The following is a 25,812-nucleotide window of genomic DNA, read 5'->3' on the forward strand; positions in this document are numbered from 1 at the left end:
GTGAAGTATCATTAATAATACAATGACTGGGGAAACTTTGTAAGTAATGGGTTTGAGGACAAGGGAATGGTTCAAGTGATAAAGTGCCTGCCACCAAGTGTGTGGCTCAGAGTTCAATGTCCAGTACTTACTTGGTGACTTGCCAGTGTGGTAGCTATTAAAAAAACAGGGCTTCTGTGAATTTACACCTTGCTTGTCTACTTGATGGGACTGAGTAGCTTCTTTCAACTGAGACAGAATTTGTCGACCACTACGCTGGGAAGAGGCATTCACTTCAAATATCTGAAAGAAGAATAGATGCAAAATAGAATGGCTTATGTTTCCTTTTTGTTTCTCAGGCAGGAATTTTCTATGTAGCACAAGGTAGCCTCAAACTTGAGATCTTCCTGCCTCACATTCTTGCGTGATGAGATTTTAAGCATGTTCCACTACAAATGCTGGGGGTTTTATTTAAGAGTAATCATTGAGAATGATGGAAGGGATGACATTGATCAAAACATATTTACGCGCCGGGCGCTGGTGGCTCACGCCTGTAATCCTAGCTACTCAGGAGGCTGAGATCTGAGGATCGCGGTTCAAAGCCAGCCCGGGCAGGAGAGACCGTGAGACTCCTATCTCCAATAAACCACCAGAAAACCGGAAGTGGCGCTGTAGCTCAAGTGGTAGAGCGCTCGCCTTGAGCTGAAGAGCTGAGGGACAGCGCCCAGGCCCAGAGTTCAAGCCCCACGACCGACAAAAAAAAAACACAAAAAAACATATTTACGCATAATCTGACTTGAAACCCTTTTGTGCAGCTACTTAAAATTTTTATTTTATTTTATTTATTATTAGTTTTTTGGGGGGTCCAGTTGTGGGGCCTGAACTCTGGGCTTGGACGCTGTCCCTCAGCTCTTCAGCTCAAGGCTAGCGCTCTACCACTTGAGCCACAACACTACTTCCGGCTTTTTTTCTTTTTGCTTATGTGGTGCTGGGGAATCGAACCCAGGGCCTCATGCACGCAAGGCAAGCACTCAACCACTGAGCCACCTTCCCAGCCCAGTGATTTAAAATTTTTATAGAAGAATAATCATTACATTAGCATTTTTCCATTGCAGCTCTACTAACCTTAAATCCAAGCTCCTGAGCACAAGCATACACTGCAGCAGTTTTTCCTACTCCTGTTGGTCCTGTTATGAGAACAGTATTGCAAAGACGGCTCTCTTCTTCATCTGAACTGCTGTAAAGGTCTATCCTATCTGAAAAATCTGAAAAGTTGTTTAAATGCATAGAAAATGATTAGATGCTCACGAAAGTCATTCTACCTCATGAAACTCAGGGATCAAATATCACAATTGTCTTGATTTTATTTTTGCCAAAGAACGGAGAAAAACTAATTTACAAAAAGTAGATCCAGTACAAAATGCCAACCTAGAAATGTTAGAACACTATGACTTAATTTAACTCTAGAAAAGTTCAGTGAAATGAGCAAAGATGACTCAAATACCTTCCAGCTTCTCGTCTCGTTTTCCCTTCAAATTCTGTCTTTCTTCCAATTCGGCTCTCCTTTTCCAGTCTTTCAACCAACTGCCATACAGACATCATTTACCTTATGTTAAAAGGATTGCTGAGGAAATTATGCCCTATTACTCCATAATGCTTCTAAATCAACTAAACAGTAAAATATTTTTACATGGGCATGAATGTTTTAAAATGAAGTACTTTTCTCTTAAACATACAAGACTACAGGGTATTCAGTATATCACTGGTTATATTCTTAAGAAAAAGCAGGGAGCCAGTGGTTCACTCCTAGCTACTCAGGAAGCTGAGAGCAGAGGACCAAGGTTCAAAGCCAGCCCAGGGAGGAAAGTCTGTGAAAGGCTTATCTTCAATTAACCACCAGCCAAATGGAGTTGTGGCAAAGCACCAGCTCTGAGAGAAAAAACTAAGGGTTAGTCCTTAGCCCTTGAGTTCAAGCCACTGGACTGATACCAAAAAGAAAAGGAAAAAACATACACACAATTTTTCCTGGAAAGGTATATAACAAAGTCTCAATAGAACCTCTAGGGAGTAGAAATGTGAGAAAGGAGGGAGAATAATGGCGGTCTGAGTCTAATCAAGATCCATTGCATGCATATATGGACATGTCAGAATTAAACTCTCATTAATGCCAATTCAAAATGTGGGGAGGGGTAAAGAATGGAAATAAAATGAGTGTCATGGGCTGGGAAGGTGGCTCAGTGGTAGAGTGCTTGCCTTGCATGCATAAGGCCTTGGGTTCGATTCCTCAGCACCACATAAGCAAAAAGAAAAAAGCCAGAAGTGGTGCTGTGGCAAGTGGTAGAGCACTAGCCTTGAGCTGAAGAGCTGAGGGACAGCGCCCAGGCCCAGAGTTCAGGCCCCACGACCGGACCAAAAAAATAAATAAATAAATAAATAAATAAATAAATAAATAAATAAATAAATAAAATAAAATGAGTGTCATTCAACAACAAAAGAAATATAAAAAAAGAGACTTTTTACTTAAAATTCTACTTAAAACTATTTTCCCATGAAGTATATAACTCTATAATAAATTCTAATATTTTTCAAAGATTGTACTAACCTATGTAATTTTTTTATAGCTAAGTCATTGCCTATGAGTTCACTGGCATTCTGAGGTTGATATTTTTCTGTCCAGAGCATGTCTTCAATTCCAGAATCTAAAGAAAAAATGTAAGTAAAAATTAAGGTATTAAATATTCCTTGAAGTATACATTTTAAATGAATTGTAGAATTATTTATTCATAAAAGGCTGTTTTTATATATTGGTGGCTCATGCCTATAATCCTAACTACTCAGGAGTAGCAGGATCATGGTTTGAAGCCAGCCTGGAAAGAAGTCTGTGAGACTCCATCTCAAGTTAACCAGTAAAAAGCCAGTCTGGAGGTAGAGAGAGAGCGAAAACAAGCGTTCAAGTATAAGAAGGAGAAAAACCTAGTTTACCAGAATAGAGGATACTTCTGCTGCAGACCTGTTAACACCTATTATCAGAACATAATTATATCCTACTGCTTCTTCCTTCAACTTTACATGTGCTCAAAGCAGTTTGTTTCTTCTGCAATGTTTTTTTTTTTTTTTGGGGGGGGGTCTGGTCGTGGGGCCTGAACTCTGGGCCTGGGCGCTGTCCCTCAGCTCTTCAGCTCAAGGCTAGCACTCTACCACTTGAGCCACAGCCCCACTTCTGGCTTTTTTTTTTTCCTGCTTATGTGGTGCTGAGGAATCGAACCCAGGTCCTCAGGCATACAAGGCAAAAGCGCTCTACCACTGAGCCACCTTCCCAGCCCTCTTCTGCAATGTTATAGAAAATATACCTTTGGAGGAATCTGGCTTTATCCCAGAAGAGATATTTCTTTTGTCAAGATCTTCTGACTTCCCCATTATTTTTTCTGGAATTACTGAATATTCATTTGGCTTTTTTCTTTTTGACTTCTGATTTCCTGTTTCCACTCGTTTCCTTTTGGTTTCTTTATGACTAACATCAGGCTTAAATTGTGGACTTTCTATTTGGAAATTATACAAATACGCATACTTATTAATTTATCAAAGCAAACTATAATATTCAATAATCTTTATATTACTTCCAAAAATTCCAGTCTCAAGACAGTAAGATAAAATGAGTCAAATACAACACACTGAAAGTAAGATGGAGGACTTATTATTTAGACTACCTTTTATAAAAGCTATGTAGGTAAAAATTACCTCATCTAAGGCTTTCCTTAAGTGATTCATATTTTACAGTAATTGAGGCTATCACTGGGTTCACCTTTCTAGAAGCTGACAGTGCTGACATTCCATTACAGGAGACTCTTTCCTTTAAATAACTCTTGCCAAATGTTTTGTCTCTGTGAACCACTTTTCTGTGTATGCCAGTACTGGGGTTGAACTCAGAGCCTTGTGCCTTCTTTTAGTTTTTTCACTCAAGACTGCCAACCCCACCACTTGAGCCACATCTCCACTTTGGGATTTTTCTGTAGGTTAATTCTAGATACGTTTCTTGATTTGTTTGCCTGGGCAAGATTTTGAACCTTGATCCTCAGGTCTCAGCCTCCTAAGTATCTAGGATTACAGGTGTGAACCACCAGTTCCTGGCTATCTGTGGACTATTTCTGAGTCAAAAGCTAAGTCAAAGGCTTCCTGTTTGTTTTCAAACCTGAAGTATTAACATAGATGGTAAAGATTATCACTAACCTTGGTTGCCAGGGACCTCAGAAAGCACCTGGTACTCAATTCGTTTTTGGAGAAGCAATGGAAAATATTTTCCAAAAGCAAAGTTAGGATTGGACCACCTCATTTCTTCCAGCAAAAGATTTCTTACATCTTTAGTAAAATCCTTCCTTGTCCTTGTACACTGCAATGAAGAATAAGATGAACAATAACAGATCCATCCCATCTATTTAATAATCACAAAACCTCCAAATATTCTGTCCACAAGAAATCAGTATCATTGCAGGATTAGTTGTAGTCACTAAACACAACACTGCATTAATGCAGCATATGAAGTACTTACTTTTGTATTTTACTTTCTCTCTTGAGTCATACTTTATACCTTTACTAAACTATAATGCTGATCTACAAAATATCTAGATTGGTGTATAATATTTAATATTTTTTCTCAAGATTGGTAATGAGGTTTTGTTTGTTTTTTTTCTGTTATTGTTATTTTGCTATATAGCTCAAGGTGGCTTTGAAATTTTCCTGTGTTAGCCACTCAAGTTCTGGGAAGTGCACACAATAACATCTAGCTCTACTATTAATTTTTCTTTCTTTTTTTTTTTTTTTTGTGTGTGTGTGTGTGCTGGTCCTGGGACTTGAACGCAGAGCCTGGACACTTCTATAAGCTTTTTCATTCTAGGTTAGCACTCTATACTTGAACCACACACTTCCACTTCTGGCATTTCTAGTGGTTTATTAGAGATAAGACCCTTATGGACTTTCCTGCCCAGGCTGGCTTTGAATCATAATCCTCAGATCTCAGCCTCCTGAGTAGTTAGGATCACAGGTGCAAGTCACCAGTGCCTGGCCCTTTTGTTAATTTTTAGTTTTTGATTTTTTTTTTTTTTTTTGGTCTGCCCTGGGGCCTGAACTCTGGGCCTGGGTGCTGCCCATGAGCTCTTCAGCTCAAGGCTAGCACTCTACCATTTGAGCCATAGCACCTCTTCCGGCTTTTTCTGCTGAGGTGGTGCTGAGGAATCGAACCCAGGGCCTCGTGCATGCAAGGCAAGCACTCTACCACTGAGCTACCTTCCCAGCCCCCTTTTTGTTAATTTTTAAAACTTTGTTGATTACCTAAAAGATGTGTACTTCATTTGGATTGTTAAACATTATACTTCAGGATGGTAAGAAACAAAAGTAGACATGCAACCTTTGCTCCTCTGGGATTTGTGAAAGAAGCACCCTACAATGGATGCGCTTTCTAGTACTTACCAAGACAGCAGAATTACTTTTCAGATTTGAATTCAATGTTGAAAATTCACCCAGAGCAATGACACATTTTGAAAGATCTATTATGTTAGGACTCAGTTCTCTAAGTTTGGTTAACAGAGGACAACAGGGTGGTTTCAAATGCCATAACCAATACCCTAAAGGAAAAGAGAAAAGGTATCATAACTAATATTTATACACTGTACATGTACTGTGCAACAAGAATGCAAACATAAAAACATTTGACAAAGCTAGGCACTGGTGGCTCACACCTGTAATCCTAGCTACTCAGGAGTCTGAGACCTGAAGATCAAGGTGAAACCAGATCAAGCTGGAAAATCCATGAGACTCTAATCTTCAATTAAATACCAGAAAACTAGATCAAAGTAGTAGAGCACTAGCCTTTAGCAAAAAAAACCCAGGGACAGTGCCCAGGCTCCAAGTTCAAGCCCCATGATTAACAATCAATCAATTAATCAATCAATCAATCAAATTAACAACAACAACAAAACAGTGTTGGAAATCAAAACTAGACCCCATGCATGCTAGACAACAGCTTTATGTTTGAGCTACACACCCAACCTTTGAGAAAGTCTTCAAGATGATCTGTATATACATGGGCTCTGATTTCAGAAAGGAACTACCTTTCTTTTAGAACATCGCTCTAGAGAACAATGCTCACTCAGTACCCCTCACATTAGGGCTATAAGGGTAACATAAGGAAGGAGGCAAAGATCTTCCTTTGGCTTCTTTCCTGACCTACAATTCCCCACCCTTAGTAATCTGAGTCCAAAGATGAGGAAGAGAGGATAAAATATATATCTCAAATTCCTACTAAAGTAACCCTTAGAATGCTATGAGATCAGAAAATCAAGTTGCTTTTCTTTTTGCCAGTCCTGGGGCTTAGACTCAGGGCCTGGGCACTGACTCTGAGCTTCTTTTGCTCAAGGCTAGCACTCTACAACTTGAGCCACAGTGCCACTTCTGGCTTTTTCTGTGTATGTGGTCCTGAGGACTCAAACCCATGGCTTCAGGCATGCTAGGCATGCACTTTACCACTAAGCCACAATCCCAGCCTAAGCTACTTTTTCTTTTTTGGAATGGGTCTCACTATATAGCCCTGCTTGGCCTTGAACAACAGATCTTCCTGTCTAGCTTCTCAAGTGTGGAGATTGTAGATGTGCTTCACTATGACTAGCCCTGAGTCTCTTTTTTTTTTTTCCGTCATCATTTTTTCTTTAAACAACTACATTAAATGGTTACTTATTACATCTAACAATTGAAGTATTTGATCATAATAAACTTACCATCATCTTTTTGCTGAACATGAACAACTCTCTGGAAACTGGCACTTACTGAATTGTAAACATCTAGTGCAGCAGCTTTCTTCGCAATTTGTCGTTTCAAAGAGTCAGGCAAGCCACTCATGAGAAACTCACGCTTTGCTTTAAACTGTACATCACAATCCTGTGATTTTTCGGATGAATCTTGACTTTTAAGAAAATAATTTTAGAAAAAAAAAAGCTAAGATTATTTTAACACTTGAAAGAACAAAGTGCCTAGAAAATAAAATATTTTTACATTGAATTTAAAAGTTAAGGGGCTGGGAAGGTGGCTCAGTGGTAGAGCGCTTGCCTTGCATGCCAGAGGCCCTGGGTTCGATTCCTCAGCACCACATAAGCAAAAAGAAAAAAGCCGGACGTGGCGCTGTGGCTCAAGTGGTAGAGCGCTAGCCTTGAGCTGAAGAGCTGAGGGCAGCGCCCAGGCCCAGAGTTCAGGTCCCATGACTGGACCCAAAAAAACAAACAATAAAAGTTAACTGCTGAGAAGATGGCTCAGTGGTACAGTGCTTGCCTTGCATGCATGAGGACCTGGGTTCGATTCTTCAGTATCACATAAGCAGAAAAAGCCGGAAGTGGCACTGTGGTTCAAGTGGTAGAGCGCTAGCCTTGAGCAGAAGGGCTGAGGGACAGTGCCCAGGCCCAAAGTTCAAGCCCCACAACCGACCAAAAAAAAAAAAAAATTAACCTAAGATATTAGCTGATGAAATTATTTTTTGGTTATCACAAAAGCAAAGGTCTACTCATGTTACAAAACTAAATAAAACAAGTATGTAGAGAAAAAAAATTACTTAAAGGGCATCTACCAAAGGACATCTTCCACTATCTTTCAGATGGAAGTGAGTTTTCTTCTTTTATTTGTGGAATGCTAGGTATCAGAAACCAGGACCTCAGAATACTAGGCAAACATCCTACCACTGCCAGGTGCTGGTGGCTCACGCCTGTAATCCTACCTACTCAGGAGGCTTAGATCTGAGGATCCCGGTTCAAAGCCAGCCTGGGGAAAGAAAATCCTTGAGACTCTTATCTCCAATAAACCACTTGAAAACTGGAAGTGGCGCTGTGTCTCAAACGGTAGAGTGCGCGCCTTGAGCTGAAGAGCACAGGAACAGCGCCCAAGCCCAGAGTTCAAGCCCACCACCGACAAAACAAAACAAGCCGGGCGCTGGTGGCTCACGCCTGTAATCCTAGCTACTCAGGAGGCTGAGATCTGAGGATCGCGGTTCAAAGCCAGCCCGGGCAGGAAAGACCGTGAGACTCCTATCTCCAATAAACCACCAGAAAACCGGAAGTGGCGCTGTAGCTCAAGTGGTAGAGCGCTCGCCTTGAGCTGAAGAGCTGAGGGACAACGCCCAGGCCCAGAGTTCAAGCCCCACGACCGACAAAAAAAAAAAAAAAAAAAATCCTACCACTAAGCTTTATCCTCCATACTAGAAGGGCTTTTTTATTGTTAAATATTCATTTATCTTATATTCAGAAAGAGTACCAGCTTTCAAAAAATGAATATAATAGCTGAAGATGGAGCTCACTGCAGGGTGTTTACCTAGCATGGCAAGGAGCTGGGTTCAACCCCATAAGTGCAAAACAAAACAAAATCCACACACATAACAAACAAAAATAATTTTATAGAGGAAAGGAAAGGCAATGATGACATTGTCCAAAACTAAAAAGCACTCATTATCCAACTTATGAAATGCTTTTCTGTAACAACACCTTAATAATAACAATACAATTATTTTTAGAAAAATAAGTTGCTGGAGATGTCACAGAAGTAGTGGAATACCTGCCCAGCAAGCCCAGGGCTTTGAGTTCAAACTCAAGTACTGCTTATGATCACTAGGTAGTAAGAAACTAATTATTATTTATGTCTATTTTACTTGGCTTATCTTAAAACTTTCTACTTGTTTTCTTTTCCTATTTGAGTGAAATGAGAAGATGAATCTAGAAGCCAGATTAGAGGAATTAACCTTAGAAAAGAGGTATGAGGGGCTGGGAAGGTAGCTCAGTGGTAGAGTGCTTGCCTTGCATACATGAGGCCCTAGGTTCGATTCCTCAGCACCTCATAAGCAAAAAGAAAAAAGCCGGAAGTGGCGCTGTGGCTCATGTGGTAGAGCATTAGCCTTGAGCTGAAGAGCCGAGGGACAGCGCCCAGGCCCAGAGTTCAGGCCCCACGACTGGACCCAAAAAAAAAAACCCAAAACAAAAAAGAGATATGATGCCAGGTACAGGTGGCTCATGCCTGTAATCCTAGCTACTCAGGAGACTGAGATCTGAGGATTGCGGTTCAAAGCCAGCCTAGGCAGGAAAGTCCATGAGACCTTTTTTTTTCTTGTCAGTCATGGGGCTTGAACTTTGGGCCTGGGCGCTGTCCCTCAGCTCTTCAGCTCAAGCAAGTGTTCTACCACTTGAGCCACAGCGCCACTTCCAGTTTTCTGGTGGTTAAATGGAGATAAGAGTTTCACCCACTTTCCTGCCCAGGCTGGCTTTGAACCAAGATCTTCAGATCTCAGCCTCCTGAGTAGCTAGGATGATGGGCATGAGCCAATGGCACCCAAGTTCCATGAGACTCATCTCCAATTAACCACCAGAAAACCAGAAGTGGTGCTGTGTCTCAAAGTGGAAGAGTACTAGCTCAGGGACAGTGCCCAGGTCCAGAGTTCAAGCCCCACAACTAACCAAAAAAAAGAAAGAATTTTTTTCTATTATTAATAGGAAGGAATGAAAAGATTGGCAAAGGTGTAGTTAAACTAAAGTAAAAGGTAGACTATAAGAGGAATGTAAGGGGCTGGGAAGGTGGCTCAGTGGTAGAGCGCTTGCCTTGCATGCACGAGGCCCTGGGTTCGATTCCTCAGCACCACATAAGCAAAAAGAAAAAAAGCCAGAAGTGGCACTGTGGCTCAAGTGGTAGAGCACTAGCCTTGAGCTGAAGAGCTGAGGGACAGTGCCCAGGCCCAGAGTTCAGGCCCCACGACCGGACCCCCCCCAAAAAAAAAAGAGTCTGAGATCTGAGGATTGCAGTTCAAAGCCAGTCAAGGATGAAAAATCTCTGAGAAACTCTTATCTCCAATTAAACTACCAGAAAATTGTAAGTGGAGCTGGCTCAAAGTGGTAGAGCCCTAGCCTTGAGCAAAAGAGATCAGGGACAGTGCCCAGATCCTGAGTTCAAGCCCCACAAGGGACCAAAAAAAAAAAAAAAATCAAACAATCAAAATAACTGAGCCATGAAGATGATAAACCTAGTCTTTTTCCAGCATGCTCCAGTTGCATATACTAGAACATGGTTCATCCTTACTCTTACCCAGTCCTATACCCAAACCTAATTAATAATGAAAAGTTTTCAAATTTATTTCCTCATATCTTTTCATAAATCATTTTCAACATCTTATCTCTTACCTGTGTCATATCAGACCTGTCTTCCCTACATCATTGAGGACTCCTACTCTTCCTTTAGTTTCAATTCAGGTACCATTTCTTTAGCAAAGTCCTCCTTCACCAGATGAAATCTCCTTTTATATAATCCCTAATAGAACTTTTTTTTTTTGGGGGGGAGGGGGGCCCGGTTGTGGGGCCTGAACTCTGGGCTTGGACGCTGTCCCTCAGCTCTTCAGCTCAAGGCTAGCGCTCTACCACTTGAGCCACAACACTACTTCCGGCTTTTTTTCTTTTTGCTTATGTGGTGCTGGGGAATCGAACCCAGGGCCTCATGCATGCAAGGCAAGTGCTCTAACACTGAGCCATCTTCCCAGCCCCCCTAATAGAACTTTGTACCTCTCCTTAGCACAATGCCAATTTTTCATTTGTTGCCCTAATTAGTGTTTAATTATAGACTTTCTGCCCTCAAGATTATAAAGATCATAATGACAGAGAATGTGTCCTAATATTATATCTTTGGTAACAAAACCAGTACACGGTACATATTAGGAGCATACTATTGGATGAAGTTGCTAAATGAAGTTGTGTATTTTTGGTTTGATTTTTGATTATTGTATTAATTTATACAGAGACAGTTCCAACATACTTACAAAAAAATCAAGACTCAGTAGCACTATCAAATACTACCTCTGAAAATGAACTTAAAGCTTCAGATGCCATTCATATGTTTTCTTTTTGTTGTTGGTGGTTGTGAGTCTTGAACTCTGAGCCTGAGTGCTGTCCCTCTGCTCTTCAAGGCTAGTGCTGCCGGGTGCTGGTGGCTCACGCCTGTAATCCTAGCTACTCAGGAGGCTGAGATCTGAGGATCGAGGTTCAAAGCCAGCCTGGGCAGGAGAGACCGAGCGACTCCTATCTCCAATAAACCACCAGAAAACCGGAAGTGGCGCTGTAGCTCAAGTGGCAGAGCGCTCGCCTTGAGCTGAAGAGGTGAGGGACAGCGCCCAGGCCCAGAGTTCAAGCCCCACGACCGACCAAAAAAAAAAAAAAAAAGGCTAGTGCTCTACCACTTAAGCCACAGCACTACTTCTGGTTTTCTGGTGGTTAACTGGAGATAATAGTCTCTTGGACATTTTTGTCTGGACTGGCTTTGAGTTATAATCCTTAGATCTCAGCCTACTAGGTAGCTAGGATTACAGGGGTAAGCCACCAGCTCCTGGCTTTTATGTGCTTTTTTTTTTTTTCTTTGTCGGTTGTGGGTCTTGAACTGTGGGCCTTGGGGCTGGCCCTCAGCTCTGCAGCTCAAGGTTAGCACTCTATCACTTGAGCCAGAGTGCCACTTCTGGTTTTCTGGTGGTTAATTGAAGATAAGAGTATCACAGACTTTCCTGTCTGGGCTGGCTTTGAACCGTGATCCTCAGATCACAGCCTCCTGAGTAGCTAGGATTACAGGCATGAGCACCACCACCTGGCTTCATATGCTTTCTTATCAGACCAAATAAATACATACAAGGTGTCAAAATTTTGAATTGGACTGACCTGCTCTCATCAAAACCAAGGACAGGATTGGCTGTTTTTTGAGTCTTTCTGGCAAGAAATAAAGGAGCAACTTTCATTTTTCCTTAGAGAAAAAAAAAATCAGGTTAGTATTAATGATTGCATTATATTTCAGCTACTTTCAAAATTATATCTTTTAAACTTTGGTGTGTGCCAGTCCTAAGTCTTGAACTCAGGGCCCAGCCATTTTCCCTGGGCTTCTTTGCTCAAGGCTAGCTACCACTTGAGCCACAACTCTACTTCTGGCTTTTTTCATGGTTGGCTTTGAACCACGATTCTTAGATCTCAGCCACTAGCATCACTAGGATCACAGTTTTTTTTAAGTTTTAAATTTAATTTTTAAAAATCTAATCAAGATGCATTACATATAAATTGACATGTTAAACTGAAAAAAGCAAAGTTTGTTTTACTGAGCTCTGGGTGCTGATGGTTGCTCATGCCTGTACTCCTAGCTACTAATGAGGCTGAGACTTGAAGGATCATGATATGAAGCTAGACTGGGCATAAAAATCCACGAAACTCCACCTCCAAATAACCAGCAAAACACCTGGCTCAAGTGGTAGAGGGACAACAAGCAAGACAAGAAGCAAGTGAGGCACTGAGTTCAAGCCCCATTATTGGCACCAAACATAAAAATTGAACTTTTTTTTTTAATTATAAAAATTCTACATAATATCTTCCCTTAACTTAGTACTATCAAAACTGGGGAGCTTTCTTTTTGCTTTTGTTTTTGGGTTATGGCAGTACTGAGGATTGAACTCATGCTTTGCTCTAGTTGACCCAGGGCTCCAAATCCTTTGTGTATTGGTTATTTTCCAGGTAAGGTCTAACTTTATGCCTGGGCCATTCAGTGACATTCCCAGTGTTGCTGGGGATGACAGGATGCACCCTGCTGGGATAATGGGTGCTAACAGCTGCAGGCAAAGCCTAGCCATTGGTTGAGATGGAGTCTCAAGAATTTTTTTTTTTTTTTTTTTTTTTGTGGTCGTGGGGCTTGAACTCTGGGCCTAGGCGCTGTCCCTCAGCTCTTCAGCTCAAGGCGAGCACTCTACCACTTGAGCTACAGCGCCACTTCCGGTTTTCTGGTGGTTTATTGGAGATAGGAGTCTCACGGTCTCTCCTGCCCGGGCTGGCTTTGAACCGCAATCCTCAGATCTCAGCCTCCTGAGTAGCTAGGATTACAGGCGTGAGCCACCAGCGCCCAGCGAGTCTCAAGAATTTTATACCAATGGGCTGGGAAGGTGGCTCAGTGGTAGAGCACTTGCCTTGCATGCATGAGGGCCCTGGGTTCGATTCCTCAGCACCACACAAGCAAAAAGAAAAAAGCCGAAGTGGCACTGTGGCTCAAGTGGTAGAGCGTTAGCCTTGATGCCCAGCCATTGGTTGAGATGGAGTCTCAAGAATTTTATACCAAAGCTGGCCTCAAAGTACAATCCTCCCATTAAAAAAAAAAAAAAAAAAGTACAATCCTCCCATCTCCATCTCCCAAGTAGCTAGATTACATGCTTGAGCCAATGTGCTGGGATAAACTTTTATTTTCCATTATAAATTTCCATAACCTACATCAAGTTTCTTGGTTAATATGTCTAGGCAAAGACCTAAAGACTTCCTCAAAGTTTTATTGGCTGGACATCAGTGGTTCATGCCTGTATTCCTAGCTACTCAGGAGGCTGAGATCTAAGCCAACCTAGGTAGGCAAATCCATGAAACACTTATTTCCAATTAATCACAAAATGTCAGGAGTGGAGATGGGCTCAAGTGGTAGAGCATAAGCCTTGAGTGGAAAAAGCTAAGGGACAGGATTCAGGCCCTGAATGCTGAAACAAAAATAAGTTTTATTGTACCCAGATAATTTAAATGCATAGTCAAGTTTGGGAACTACAAACCTAAGACTAGAGAAACACAGTAAATTAAAATTAACTTCAGTGCTCAAAAACAAAATGTCTAACTTCTGGGGCTGGGAAGGTGGCTCAGTGGTAGAGTGCTTGCCTTGCATGCATGAAGCCCTGGGTTCGATTCCTCAGCACCACATAAGCAAAAAGAAAAAAAAAGCTGGAAGTGGTGTTGTGGCTCAAGTGTAGAGCACTAGCCTTGAGCTGAACAGCTGAGGGACAGTGCCCAGGCCCAGAGTTCAGGCCCCACGACCGGACCCCCCCAAAAAAATGTCTAACTTCTCTTTAAAATACTATTCAGAAACTGCTCAGAAACTAATTTTTTTTAATGTAAAAATAAAATATTCCTCAGTTCATCAGAAATTTAGTTGTTAAAATGGAAATAATACAACCAAAATTTCACAAGACAAGAAATTAAATATCTATTATGAGAGCATTCAGAAAAATTCCCCCAAAACATTATTGTATAAACAGTATTAAATCTGATTACCAGGTACATTTTCGGAAGACTTGTTAAGCTTTTTTCCTAGCACATCATTCAAACACTGAAGTTTCTTCTGATTTTTCTCTGGCTTTTTTAAACAAGTGGGACTTGAATCTATCAGTATTACAGAGTCCTAAGACCAAAAAAAAAAAAGAAAGAAAAATTAATACAGTGTTCCCCTTTATCTAGACCATACATCCAGTAACCCCAGCGAATGCCTTTCGGATAGTTTCAAATACTGTATGTACAGGGCTGGGAAGGTGGCTCAGTGGTAGAGCACTTGCCTTGCATGCATGAGGCCCTGGGTTCGATTCTCAGCACCACATAAGCAAAAAGAAAAAAGCCGGAAGTGGCGCTGTGGCTCAAGTGGTAGAGTGCTAGCCTTGAGCTGAAGAGCTGAGGGACAATGCCCAGGCCCAGAGTTCAGGCCCCACGACCTGACCAAAAAAGCAAAAACAAAAAACAAATACTGTATGTACTAGGTCTTTTCATATATATACTTACCTTACCACACATGGCAGCTTTAGTTATGACATCAAAACTAGGATGTCTTATTCCTTCTTACCATAATTCTTAGCAACTTCAGTATATAACTTTTTTTCATTCCTTATTAAGTCAGGATTTTACCTTTTCACTAAAGGAATTATTTTATGACTTCTCTTGGGAATGTGGCTTAGTGGTAGAGTGCTTGCCTTGCATGCATGCATGAAGCCCTGGGTTCAATTCCTCAGGACCACATAGACAGAAAAAGCAGGAAGTTGTGCTGCAGTTTAAGTGGTAGAGTGCTAGCCTTAAGCCAAAGCTAAGGGACAGTGCCCAGGCCCACAGTTCAAGCCCCAGGACTGGCAAAAAAAAAAAGTCAGCATTGCTTTGAGGAAAATGGAAGAGCTAGTTCAGCTTACAAATGATTCTGAGGGGCTTGAGAAAGGTTCAGACTCTTTTGAGATCAAAAGGAAGTCAAAGGCTTTTAAAGCAAAACTAGAAGTAGTATTTTTTTCTACCATCTGAAGGCTATCATACACTGTGACCTTATAATTTTGTAATGGTTTCTTTTTCCCATTCCCAAAAGCAAACTAGGACAGAATTTACCCAAAAAGATGCTTTATAATACTCACATCTGATTCCGGTGATTTTTTCTTTTCCAGATGTCTAGAGGAACGCCTTAAGGGTGTCACGATTTCTTCAGTAGTCTTTGACCTACTGATATGTAAAGCTTTTGCCTTTTCAATCAATTGTTTTGCTTTTGATATATTTGAAGTACTGCTTACCTAGATAAAAATTTGAACTGTTAATCTAGATCACAGCAAATATTGATTATTTATTTTTTTTTATTTTATTATTTTTTTTGCTGGTGCTGGGGCTTGAACTCTGGGCCTGGGCACTATTCCTGAGATCCTTTTGCTCAAGGTTAGCATTCTATCACATGAGTCACAGAACCACTACTGGCTTTTTCTGTGCCTAGTTAGAAATAAGAGTCTCAGGTCTGGGAAGGTGACTCAGTGGTAGAGTGCTTGCCCTAGCATGCATGAATACCTGGGTTCCATTTCTCAGTAGCACACACACATAAAAAGTCAGAAGTGGGGCTGTGGCTCAGATAGTAGAGTGCTATCCTTGAGCAAAAGAAGCTCAGGAACAGTGTCCAGGTCCTGAATTCAAGCCCCAAGACTGACAAAAAAAGAAAATGAAACAAGAGTCTCAAAGACTTCGGCTAGTTTTGAACCATGATACTCAGATCTCAGCCTCTTGAGTAACTAGAATTACAGGCATGAACCATCAAAACCCAGCTAACATTTCATATTCAATACAAAGAAATAAAAATAGAAAAAATATATTTGCAGTCATACAAAGAAATAAGAATTACCATTATAATAAATTTATTAGGCTGAGATCTGAGATCACAGTTCAAAGCCAGCCTGGGCAGGAAAGTCTATGAGACTCTTATCTCCAATAAACCACTCAGAAAACTGGAAGTGGTGCTGTGGCTCAAGTGGTAGAGTACTCGCCTTGAGCTGAAGAGCTGAGGGACAGCATTCAGGCTCAGAATTCAAGCTCCATGACCGACAAAAATAAAATAAAATAATATATATATATATATATATATATATACATATAATTATTATTCTCTGCTTGCTTTATATTAGGGGAGGTAACAGAAAGACACCAGCCCATTGCAAGTCAGGAAAATCAATTTTGCCAGACACTAAGGCTGCTACCACCTTGATCTTAAATGGGCTTTCTCATGCATAGAACTGTGAGAAATAAATTTCTGTTATTTGAGCTACCTGGACTGTACTGATTTGGTACAGCACCACAAACTCAAATAGGCAACCTTAAGGAAAATGACCAAAAAAGGCTTCTCCAAGTAAATATCCTTATCAGTTGTTCACATCTCAAAGCAAAGTATCTTCATACCTTTATAAACTAGCTAGAGGGCTGGGAAGGTGGCTCAGTGTAGAGTGCTTGCCTTGCACACATGAGGCCTTGGGTTCCATTCCTCAGCACCACATAAACAGAAAAAGCCAGAAGTAGTGCTGTGGCTCAAGTGGTAGAGCGCTAGTCTTGAGCTGGTGCTGTGGCTCAAGTGGTAAGAGTGCTAGCCTTGAGCTGAAGAGCTGAGCTCAGGACAGTGCCCAGGCCTAGAGTTCAGGCCCCATGATTGGCAAAAACAAAAACAAAAAAAACCTAGCTAGAAAAAATGGGATGATAGTAAAAAATAAGACAGAGCGGCAGTTAACCAATTTATAAAATATATGTATCTTTGACCTATTACTTTATAACAGGAGTGTGGGTTTTTTTTTGTTTTGTTTTTTTTGGGGGTCTGGTCATGGGGCCTGAACTCTGGGCCTGGGCGCTGTCCCTCAGCTCTTCAGCTCAAGGCTAGCGCTCTACCACTTGAGCCACAGCGCCACTTCCGGCTTTTTTCTTTTTGCTTATGTGGTGCTGAGGAATCGAACCCAGGGCCTCTCGCATGCAAGGCAAGTGCTCTACCACTGAGTCACCTTCCCAGCCCCAGGAGTGTGGGTTTTTTAAGGAAATAGAGTATCACTAATAGGATTCCAGTATTTTAGTTACCTTTCTAGTTTGAGAAGTAAAATCTTCATCAGTTGTTTCAAATTTCCTAGATTTTTTCTTTGATTTTCTGGGAGTATTAATTCTGATGAATTTCATTCTGAAAAAAAGATAACATTATTAGAAAAATTTTCCTAATTGTAATGTTCAAGAATCTCCAACTTAGAAATGAACAAACTAAGGCTTCAATTTCTGGGCTTAATTATAAATATGAGGAAAAAAGAAATTCTCATCAATCCAATTAAAAACTATGTAAACTTTTTAAAAGCTTACACTAATTACATAAAAGGATTTCATTAATATATCTCCACACAATTTATACTATAGTCCAATTAATCCCACTAATCTCACCCCCTCTATCACACTTCCTGCCTGCTAAACTATATTTTTTTGTGGTGCTGGGGATCAAACCCAGGGTTTTGTGTATGCAAGGCAAGTAGTTTACCACTAAGCTATGGTCCCAAGCCCAAACTTTATTTATTCATTACTTTTCTGTTACATTTTAAAATTTTTTTTGTCTGACACAGGGCTTGAACTGAGGGAACTGAGGGCCTGGGCTCTATCTCTGAGCTTTTTGCTCAAGGCTAGTGCTCTACTGTGAGAGCCACAGCTTTTTCTGAGTAGTTTACTGGAGATAAGAGTCTAATGGACTTTCCTCCCTGGGCTGGCTTCCAATTGTGTTCCTCAGATTTCAGCCTCCTGAGTAGCTAGGATTACAGGCATGAGCCACCAGTGCCTGGCAACTATCTTTAGAAATAATAAAACTTGGGGGCTGGGAAGATGGCTCAGTGGTAGAATGCTTGCCTTGCATGCATGAGGCCCTGGGTTCCATTCCCCAGCATCACATAAGCAGAAAAAGCCAGAAATGATGCTATGGCTCAAGTGGTAGAGCACTAGCCTTGAGTTGAAGAGCTGAGGGACAGTACCCAGGCCCAGAGTTCAGGCTCCACGACTGACAAAAAAAAGAAATAATAAAACTTAGCTGGGCACTGGTGGCTCCCACATGAACTTCTAGCTATTTTTCTGCCCAGGCTGGTTTTAAACAGTGATCCTCAGATCTCAGCCTTCTGAGTAACTAGGATTACAGGTGTGAGCCACCAGCACCTGGTTTAATAATAAATCTGACAGAAAACTGGTCCCTAGGATATTTTTTGTTTGATGTGGTTTTTTCTTTGATTGTTTTTATCGGTCATGGGGTCTGAACTCGGGCTGGGCACTGACCCTTGGCTCTTCAGATCAAGGCTAGTGCTCTACCACTTGAGCCACAGCGCCACTTCTGGCTTTTCCTGCTATGTGGTGCTGAGGAATGGAACCAAGGGCTTCAGGCAAGTAAGGCAAGCATTCTACCACTGAGCCACCTTCCCGGCCCTGTTTGGTGTGTTTTTGAAAAGGGGTATAATTATTGGCCAAGTCTGGCCTGAAAATCACCAACTGGCTTCAAACTCAAGATCCTACTGTTCTAGCCTCCCAAGTGCTAGAATTACAGGAGTAATTCACCATCCTAGGCCTTAGGATCATTCTTACATTAGCCAGAACCACTATGTAAGTATGTACTTCATCCTGTATTTACTGTCTCCAAGAAATGAAACTCCAAGCCTGGCACTGGTACCTCACGCCTGTAATCCTAGCTACTCAGGAGGCTGAGATCTGAAGATCGCGGTTCAAAGCCAGCCCGGGCAGGAGAGACCGTGAGACTCCTATCTCCAATAAACCACCAGAAAACCGGAAGTGGTGCTGTAGCTCAAGTGGTAGAGCGCTCGCCTTGAGCTGAAGAGCTGAGGGACAGCGCCTAGGCCCAGAGTTCAAGCCCCACGACCGACAAAAAAAAAAAAAAAAAAGAAAAGAGAAAAAGAAATGAAACTCCAATTTATTGAATCTAGTTGTTAAATATGCAGGATTCATATTGGATATTTCTCCAAGGGTTAACAACCGTGATAAATAAGTTTACAACTCATCCAAAATATATCTGAAATTCTGATTGACTTGAAATGGAATGTTCAAAACAAGAAACATAGTTTTATACTGGTGGCACATGCCTATAATCCTATCTACTCAAAAGGCTGAGATCTGAGGATAGCAGTTTGAAGTCAGCCTGGGCAGAAAAGTCCCCATGAGACTCTTATCTCCAATTAACCACACAAAAACCAGAAGCGAGCTCAGCACCAGTGGCTCACACCTGTAATCCTAGCTACTCAGGAGGCTGAGATCTGAGGATCACAGTTCAAAGCCAGACTGGGCAGAAAAGTCTGTGAGACTTTTTTTTTGGGGGGGAGGGTGGTCATGGAGCTTGAACTCTGGGCCTGGACACTGTCCCTCAGCTGTTCAGAACAAGGCCCAGGCTAGCACTCTACTACTTGAGCCATAACAGCACTTCTGTTTATGTGGTACTGAGGAAATGAACCCAGTGCCTCATTCATGCAAGGCAAGCACTCTACCACTGTGCCACCTTCCCAGCCCTCCCATGACTCTTATCTTCAATTAATCACCAGAAAACCAGAAGTGGTACTGTGGCTCAAGTGGTAGAGTACTAACTTTGAGCTGAAGAGCTCAGGGACAGCCAGCACCCAGGCTCAGAGCTCAAGCCCCACAATCAACAACAACAACAAAAAAAACAGAAGTGGAGCTGTGACTCAAAGTGGTAAAGCACTAGCCTTAAGCAAACCAGCTCAGGGACAGTGCCCTGGTCCTGAATTTAAGCCCCACAGACCCACATACACAAAAGGAAACATTGTGAAATCCTGTTTTTTCTTTTTTTGCTAGTCCTGGGGCTTGAACTCAGGGCCTGGGCACTGTCCCTGAGCTTCTTTTTTTTTTTTTTCTGCTTATGTGGTGCTGAGGAATCGAACCCAGGGCCTCATGCATGCAAGGCAAGCACTCTACCACTGAGCTACCTTCCCAGCCCATCCCTGAGCTTCTTTTGCTCAAGACTAGCACTCTACCACTTGTGCCACAGCACCACTTCCAGCTTTTTCTGTTTATGTGGTACTGAGGAATCAAACCCAGGGCTTCATACATGTTAGGCAAGCACTCTACTTTACTAAGCCACATTCCCAGCCCTTCTTTTTCTAAGTAATCAGTTGTGTTCTAGAAAAGAAATCAAATCCTTCAATGCTTAAAATATTTTCCTTTCCAATTAGTAATACTGTAGAATGTCAGAACATTAGAACAAAAACAAAACCTTACCTGATAGGACTTTCTGAATCTGAGGATACTGTTATTAACTCTGCAGTATATAGGCTATGCTTTTCTGATGGGCTAGATTTTTTTACTGGACTATTGTCTTGTGTATCTTCGGAATCAGTAGCTCTTAGAGCTACCGAAGTATGTATGTTTCTATTTCTTAAAGATCTCCTGGTTGATTTGAGCGTAGAAAGATTTATCAGTCCATCTTCAAATTCAGCTTTAGAATGCATAATCTTGTTTTTAATTGGTGTACTGGTTTTTCTTGATGTATTGTCACTCAGAGGAATCTTTAAAAGGTTATCACAAGCAAGACTTTCACTGTTAAATAATGTACTGCTTTTGAAAACTTCTGGTTTCTTTTGTCTTAAACTCATCCTATGTTTATTTTGATTTTGTTTACTTTTTAAGGAAAAGGTTGTTTCTCTCATTTGAGTATTATTCTCTCTGTTTTCGCCTGAAGTATCCCTAGCATCTAATGTTTTCTTACCCTTTTTCTTTAACTTTTTACTTTTCTCCTTTGGAAAATTTCGTTTCTCAATGTGTGATTGTGAACTGCCATTATTTGAAACCATTTGGCTACTAGAATTATCCTTGTTTAATTTTTTACTATTCTCTCTTTCTTCCTCATTTGAAGATTTTTCATTCAGGTCTTTCTGCTTATCTGAAGATTTTTTTATTCCATTTTTAAGTGCATCTGACACTGGCTGCCTAAATGCTTTCATAAACTGCTGTCTCTCTTCTAGGCTGCACTTTGGTTTCACAGCTTCTGAACCTCCAGTCTCCAACACTGCCAACTCAAGTTCTTCCTCCTGTATCACAACGTTAGATTTCCTTTTCTGAACTGTCTGTTCATTCTCAGGATCAGAAAAACTAGTCTCCATCTCAAACTGCTTTTGTTTCAAGAAAATTGAGGGTATCTTTCCTATCTTTTTGGGGGGAGTGGGGTGAACCTGTGCAAGGACAGTAACTGTCTTAAAGTGTACCTGCTGAGATAGTTCATAGTTTTCTGGTTCACTTATATAATCACTTTTGGCCACTTCAACTGTGTCAGAAGAAACACAAATTGACATTGTAGAGTCTGGCATCTGTTGCCCTTGACTTTCCTTGTGACTTTTTAGAAATTCCTCGTAGGAGACAGTTACTGTACTATCATATAAATTGACAATTTCATGATCATGATCACTTGCATTAGTATAATCTGTAACACTCTCAGTTTCATGAATTAAAGAAGGCATTGTCTGTTTACCATCTTTACAATCTTTTAGTTCTTCTACCAAGGGTAAATTTTCAGATAGATCAATTACATCTCTGTGCTTCCTTTTCCTCAATCTTTTGCAATCGTTTTTTGTGGTGCCTTGTTTAGGATTTACTTTCTTAAAACTCTTATTTGTGGTTAGAGTATTTGATTGGTTTCTGCTAGCTTGAATACTTTCTGCAACAATCTCTATGGGTTTCTTGTGAAGTAAAACAGAGGTACTTCTCTCCACAAAATCATTATTTAAACTATAATCATCCCTAGTATCATCATTTCTAATTTCAATTCGAGATTCAGTCTCAGTTTTAATATTATTTAGTTGATGAGATAGATTAACCCTCTTTCTTTTCTTTTTCAGCTCTATATTTGAGAACATTTCCACAGATGTCTTACAGTCATTGTTACTGTCAGTAGGCGATGGTGAAGACAAGTTTATCTTGCAATCGTTTGCTGATTGTAACTTCTCATTCATAGGTGAAGTCTTCCTAAAGTAACGCATAATATTACTGGATTTCGATGGAGAGAAAACCCTGTCTCCAGTCTTTCCTATTGGTGATAAATATTTTGTAATTGTTTTGCAGGAAGATCTGTCATTGTCATCTTTCCTTCGCTTTTTGCAAGGCTAACAATTTAAAAGAAAAAAAGCATTTATTTCAATAAGTGAAATTATACAAATATAAAATAGGGATCTAACATTTGGAACACATGGATTTTTTTAAAAAGCAAGAACACTGGGCTGGGAATGTGGCTTAATGGTAGAGTGCTTGCCTAGCATGCATGAAGCCCTGGGTTCAATTCCTCAGTACCATATACACAAAAAAAGCTGAAAGTGGTGCTGTGGTGCTTGAGCCAAAGATGCTCAGGGACAGTGCCCAGGCCCTGAGTTCAAGCCCCATGACTGGCAAAAAATAAAAAATAAAAAAAGCAAGAATACTTTGGTAAAAAGCATGATACACACACACATACACACACATACACACACACACATATATATATATATAAAATATATATTAGAAAGTGAGCTTTCAAGTTACACAATAAAACAAAAATGACTGAGTTAACCTGCTTCAATTGCTTTTTACTGTCTTTCATCATGAGAAATCATCTCATCACAAAGTTGATATTAAACAAAATAATCTATTAAAGGCCTTTACCTTTACCATCTCACATAGAAAGTACCATCATGAAAGAGGCTCTCTCAGGCTTAGTGTGGTTTAGTGGTAAAGTCCTTGCCTAGCATGCGTAAAGCCCTGGGTTTGATTCCTCAGTATCACATACACAGAAAAAGCTGGAAGTGGAACTGTGGCTCAAGTGCTAGGCTTGAGCAAATGAAGCTCAGGGATAGTGCCCAGGCCCTGAGTTCAAACCCCAGGACTGGCAAAAAAAGAAAAGGAGAGAAAGAAATACACAGGAGGGGTGGGAGGAAGAGAGGCTCTCTCAAAAGTGCACCAACCGGCTATGCAGTACATGTAATGTAATCCTAACCTTCATAACTATAATACATTGCTCAATTTCAGACCTAAGATAACCAGGGCTGACACCTACATACATTTGATACTATATGACCAGAAAACCAGCATGCCAAATTATTTTCAATTCTTTACATGCTATCATAATGCTAATGTATGTATTCTTACCATTTTGTTCTGTCAATTTAACTAAATGATTTTTCTTTTTTCCTGGGACTTGAACTCAGGGTCTGGGCACTATCCCTGAGCTTTTTTGCTCAAGGCTAACACTCTATCACTTGAGGCACAGCTCCATTACTGGCTTTTGGTAGTTAATTGGAGATAAAGAGTCTCACACACTTTCCTGCCCAGACTTGCTTCTAACTTCAATCCTTAGATCTCAGTCTCCTGAGTGGCTAGGATTACAGGTATCAGCTTTGAACACCCAACTTTTTTTTCAACTGTTTTTTTTTTCCCCCTGGTACTGGGGATTAAACCCAGTACTTGCTAAGTACTTTGAACATTGTACTTGCTAAGCAAGTGCTTGCCTCTGAGCTACATCCCAGCTCTTTTTATTTTTTTAAGTAGATGATTTTTCAAAAGCATTCATGAAGCATGACTATGATATAGAACAATAGCCAAATATTTGAAGTCTTGGCAAAATACTTCACATATTAGCTGGATGCCGGTGGGCTCACACCTGTAATCCTAGCTACTCAGAGACTGAGATCTGAGGATCACCAGCCTAGGCAGAAAAGACCTGGTGAGACTCTTATTTCCAACAAACTACTCAAAAAAGCTGAAAATGGCAGTGTGGTTCAAGTGGTAGAGCACTAGCCTTGAGTACAGCGAGGCTCAGGAACAGTGCCAAGGCCTTGAGTTCAAGCCCCAGGACCCGCAAAACAACAACAAAACTTCCCATCTTATAGCATTTGATACAATATTAGAAAAAAAAAGTGCATCAAAAACAGAAACTAAAGACCCATACAACTAACAAGAATAGAGCTGGTACCAGGCACAGTGGCTCATGCCTGGAATCTTGGCTACTCATGAAGCTGAGATCTGAGGACTGTGGTTCAAAGCCAGCCTGGGCAGGGAAGTTGGCAAAACTCCATCTCAAATTACCAGTTAAAAAAAAAAAACTGGCCTGGAGGTGTGGCTCAAGTGATAGAGTATCAGCCAAACAAGCAAGCCAAGTGAGTGCCTGAATTTAAACTCCAGTACCCCTTAGTAAAGGTTCAAAAATTAGCATACAAGCAATCAAACAAAATCCCATAATTCAAGTGCCAGAAGCCCTTCAGACCTGAGACAAGCTAAACAATCCATTTGGTTAGCAAACAATAGCAGTGAAAAAGACAAAAATGACTGGATTCTAAAAAATCGGGAGTCCCAGTTAAGTGAGCATACAATTTAGCTTACCTCAAGAACACATGAGATACACCAGTTAGCATGTTAGTCTGAGGTGAAAAGATACAAAACCTACAGGCGTATACCCCGTCTTTATAATGAGTGTTTAGTGTACTTCCCTGAAACCTGATAAATATAGAACATCAACATGCCAAGCTGGAATTCCACACTGCTGTATATTACACTCTAGAGCTGGGAGAAACTGATTTCTCTATTAGGTACATTTATTGCTTCTTAAAGTGACATCCTGAATGGAATTCCTAGAATAGGATGATTCGTGGACTTCTCAGAGAGATCTTCTTCAGCGCTAAAGTTCTATGATTCCCTCGGCTGAACCTAGAACTTGACACAGGTTCTATAACTTGGCACAAACCCCAAAGCAACGCTTTCCACCCCCCCATTTTAAAATCTAGAAACTGGACGGGGTTGATCCCAGACTTCCTGAGACCACGAAAGCTTCTCCCAGGCTCACGTTGGTCGGCATTGAGCACCCTTCCACTCATCCACACACAGGGGCGACGTTCTCAAGCCATCTCTCGACTGTGTGGTGGGTCTTTACGATCGCTCCCCTCCTCCCCTCCTCCCCTCCGGGAGGCAAACCTCGGGATCGCCTTCCACCCGCCCCTCACCTTCCCCACCCCACCCCACCCCTCCACAGACGAAGAAAGGAAACTTGACAGAAACCCCGGACCTCACCTCAATCTCGTAGTCCTTCACGGGAGGGGGAGCAGCTGCAGCCGCCATGGCTAGGACCCCCACCATGCTCCCTGCCTCCCCGAATCCCAGCTCTTAGGACCTTGTGCCGCCCAGCCTGGCCTGTCCGGAGGCCATGGAGGCGGCCAGCTCCGAGCCGAGGAGTCACTGGGCCTTCGGATCCCTCTCGGGTCCGCCACAGCCCACCAGACCCGAGCGGAGGCTGGGCCCAGCTCCGCAGTCAACGGCGGAAAAAATAAACAAAAAAAGGCGGCGAGAAAAAGGCGGGCAGCGCGGATCCCCGGGACGCGGCCCGCAGCTACAGGGAGCTTCCGCGATGGGCGATGCCGGCCGAGCGCTCGGGACCAGGGCCCGGGCGAGGACCGGCGGGAGAGCGCCGCTCGGCCGCGGGGCTTCGGCGGGAGTTCTTGTCAATTGGGTTTTCGCGCCGTCCTGAGCTCAGGGGGCGGAGTTGACGGGTGCATCTGGAGTCTGCGCAGACGGTGAGCCCCGAGGGCCAAAATAGTCTCTTTAGCGAAGCTGCTGGAAACGACACCAAATCGTCCTGATATTGGAAACGAACGGAGTTTTCGAGTTTTGCCATCTGAGAGGCGAATTGAGTAAAGTTACACAGTGAGTCACAGAATTAAACCTGAGACTCTAAGCTAGTCTTATT

The 25,812-nt window shown here is 41.6% G+C and overlaps 1 protein-coding gene across 1 annotated transcript in view; it reads right to left on the minus strand.

Moving 5' to 3' along the window:
- Atad5 (ATPase family AAA domain containing 5) overlaps positions 1–25,239 on the minus strand; it is a 50,886-nt gene extending 25,647 nt beyond the window's left edge. Inside the window, exons 1-14 of the mRNA XM_070027246.1 lie at positions 25,140–25,239; positions 20,334–22,210; positions 17,154–17,250; positions 15,197–15,349; positions 14,088–14,214; positions 11,688–11,769; positions 6,747–6,931; positions 5,443–5,597; positions 4,207–4,366; positions 3,330–3,518; positions 2,582–2,678; positions 1,484–1,563; positions 1,105–1,244; positions 132–282 (exon numbers count right to left, since the gene is read on the minus strand). Of these exons, the coding sequence (XP_069883347.1) occupies positions 132–282; positions 1,105–1,244; positions 1,484–1,563; positions 2,582–2,678; positions 3,330–3,518; positions 4,207–4,366; positions 5,443–5,597; positions 6,747–6,931; positions 11,688–11,769; positions 14,088–14,214; positions 15,197–15,349; positions 17,154–17,250; positions 20,334–22,210; positions 25,140–25,205 (3,559 nt within the window). The 5' untranslated portion in view covers positions 25,206–25,239. The remainder of the gene's footprint in view (positions 1–131; positions 283–1,104; positions 1,245–1,483; positions 1,564–2,581; positions 2,679–3,329; positions 3,519–4,206; positions 4,367–5,442; positions 5,598–6,746; positions 6,932–11,687; positions 11,770–14,087; positions 14,215–15,196; positions 15,350–17,153; positions 17,251–20,333; positions 22,211–25,139) is intronic.
- Between the last annotated feature and the right edge of the window lie 573 nt (positions 25,240–25,812).

The sequence above is a fragment of the Dipodomys merriami genome, unplaced genomic scaffold (assembly GCF_024711535.1).
Source record: "Dipodomys merriami isolate MVZ:Mamm:240054 unplaced genomic scaffold, mDipMer1.0.p SCAF_19, whole genome shotgun sequence".
In the NCBI taxonomy this organism is placed as follows: Eukaryota; Metazoa; Chordata; class Mammalia; order Rodentia; family Heteromyidae; genus Dipodomys; species Dipodomys merriami.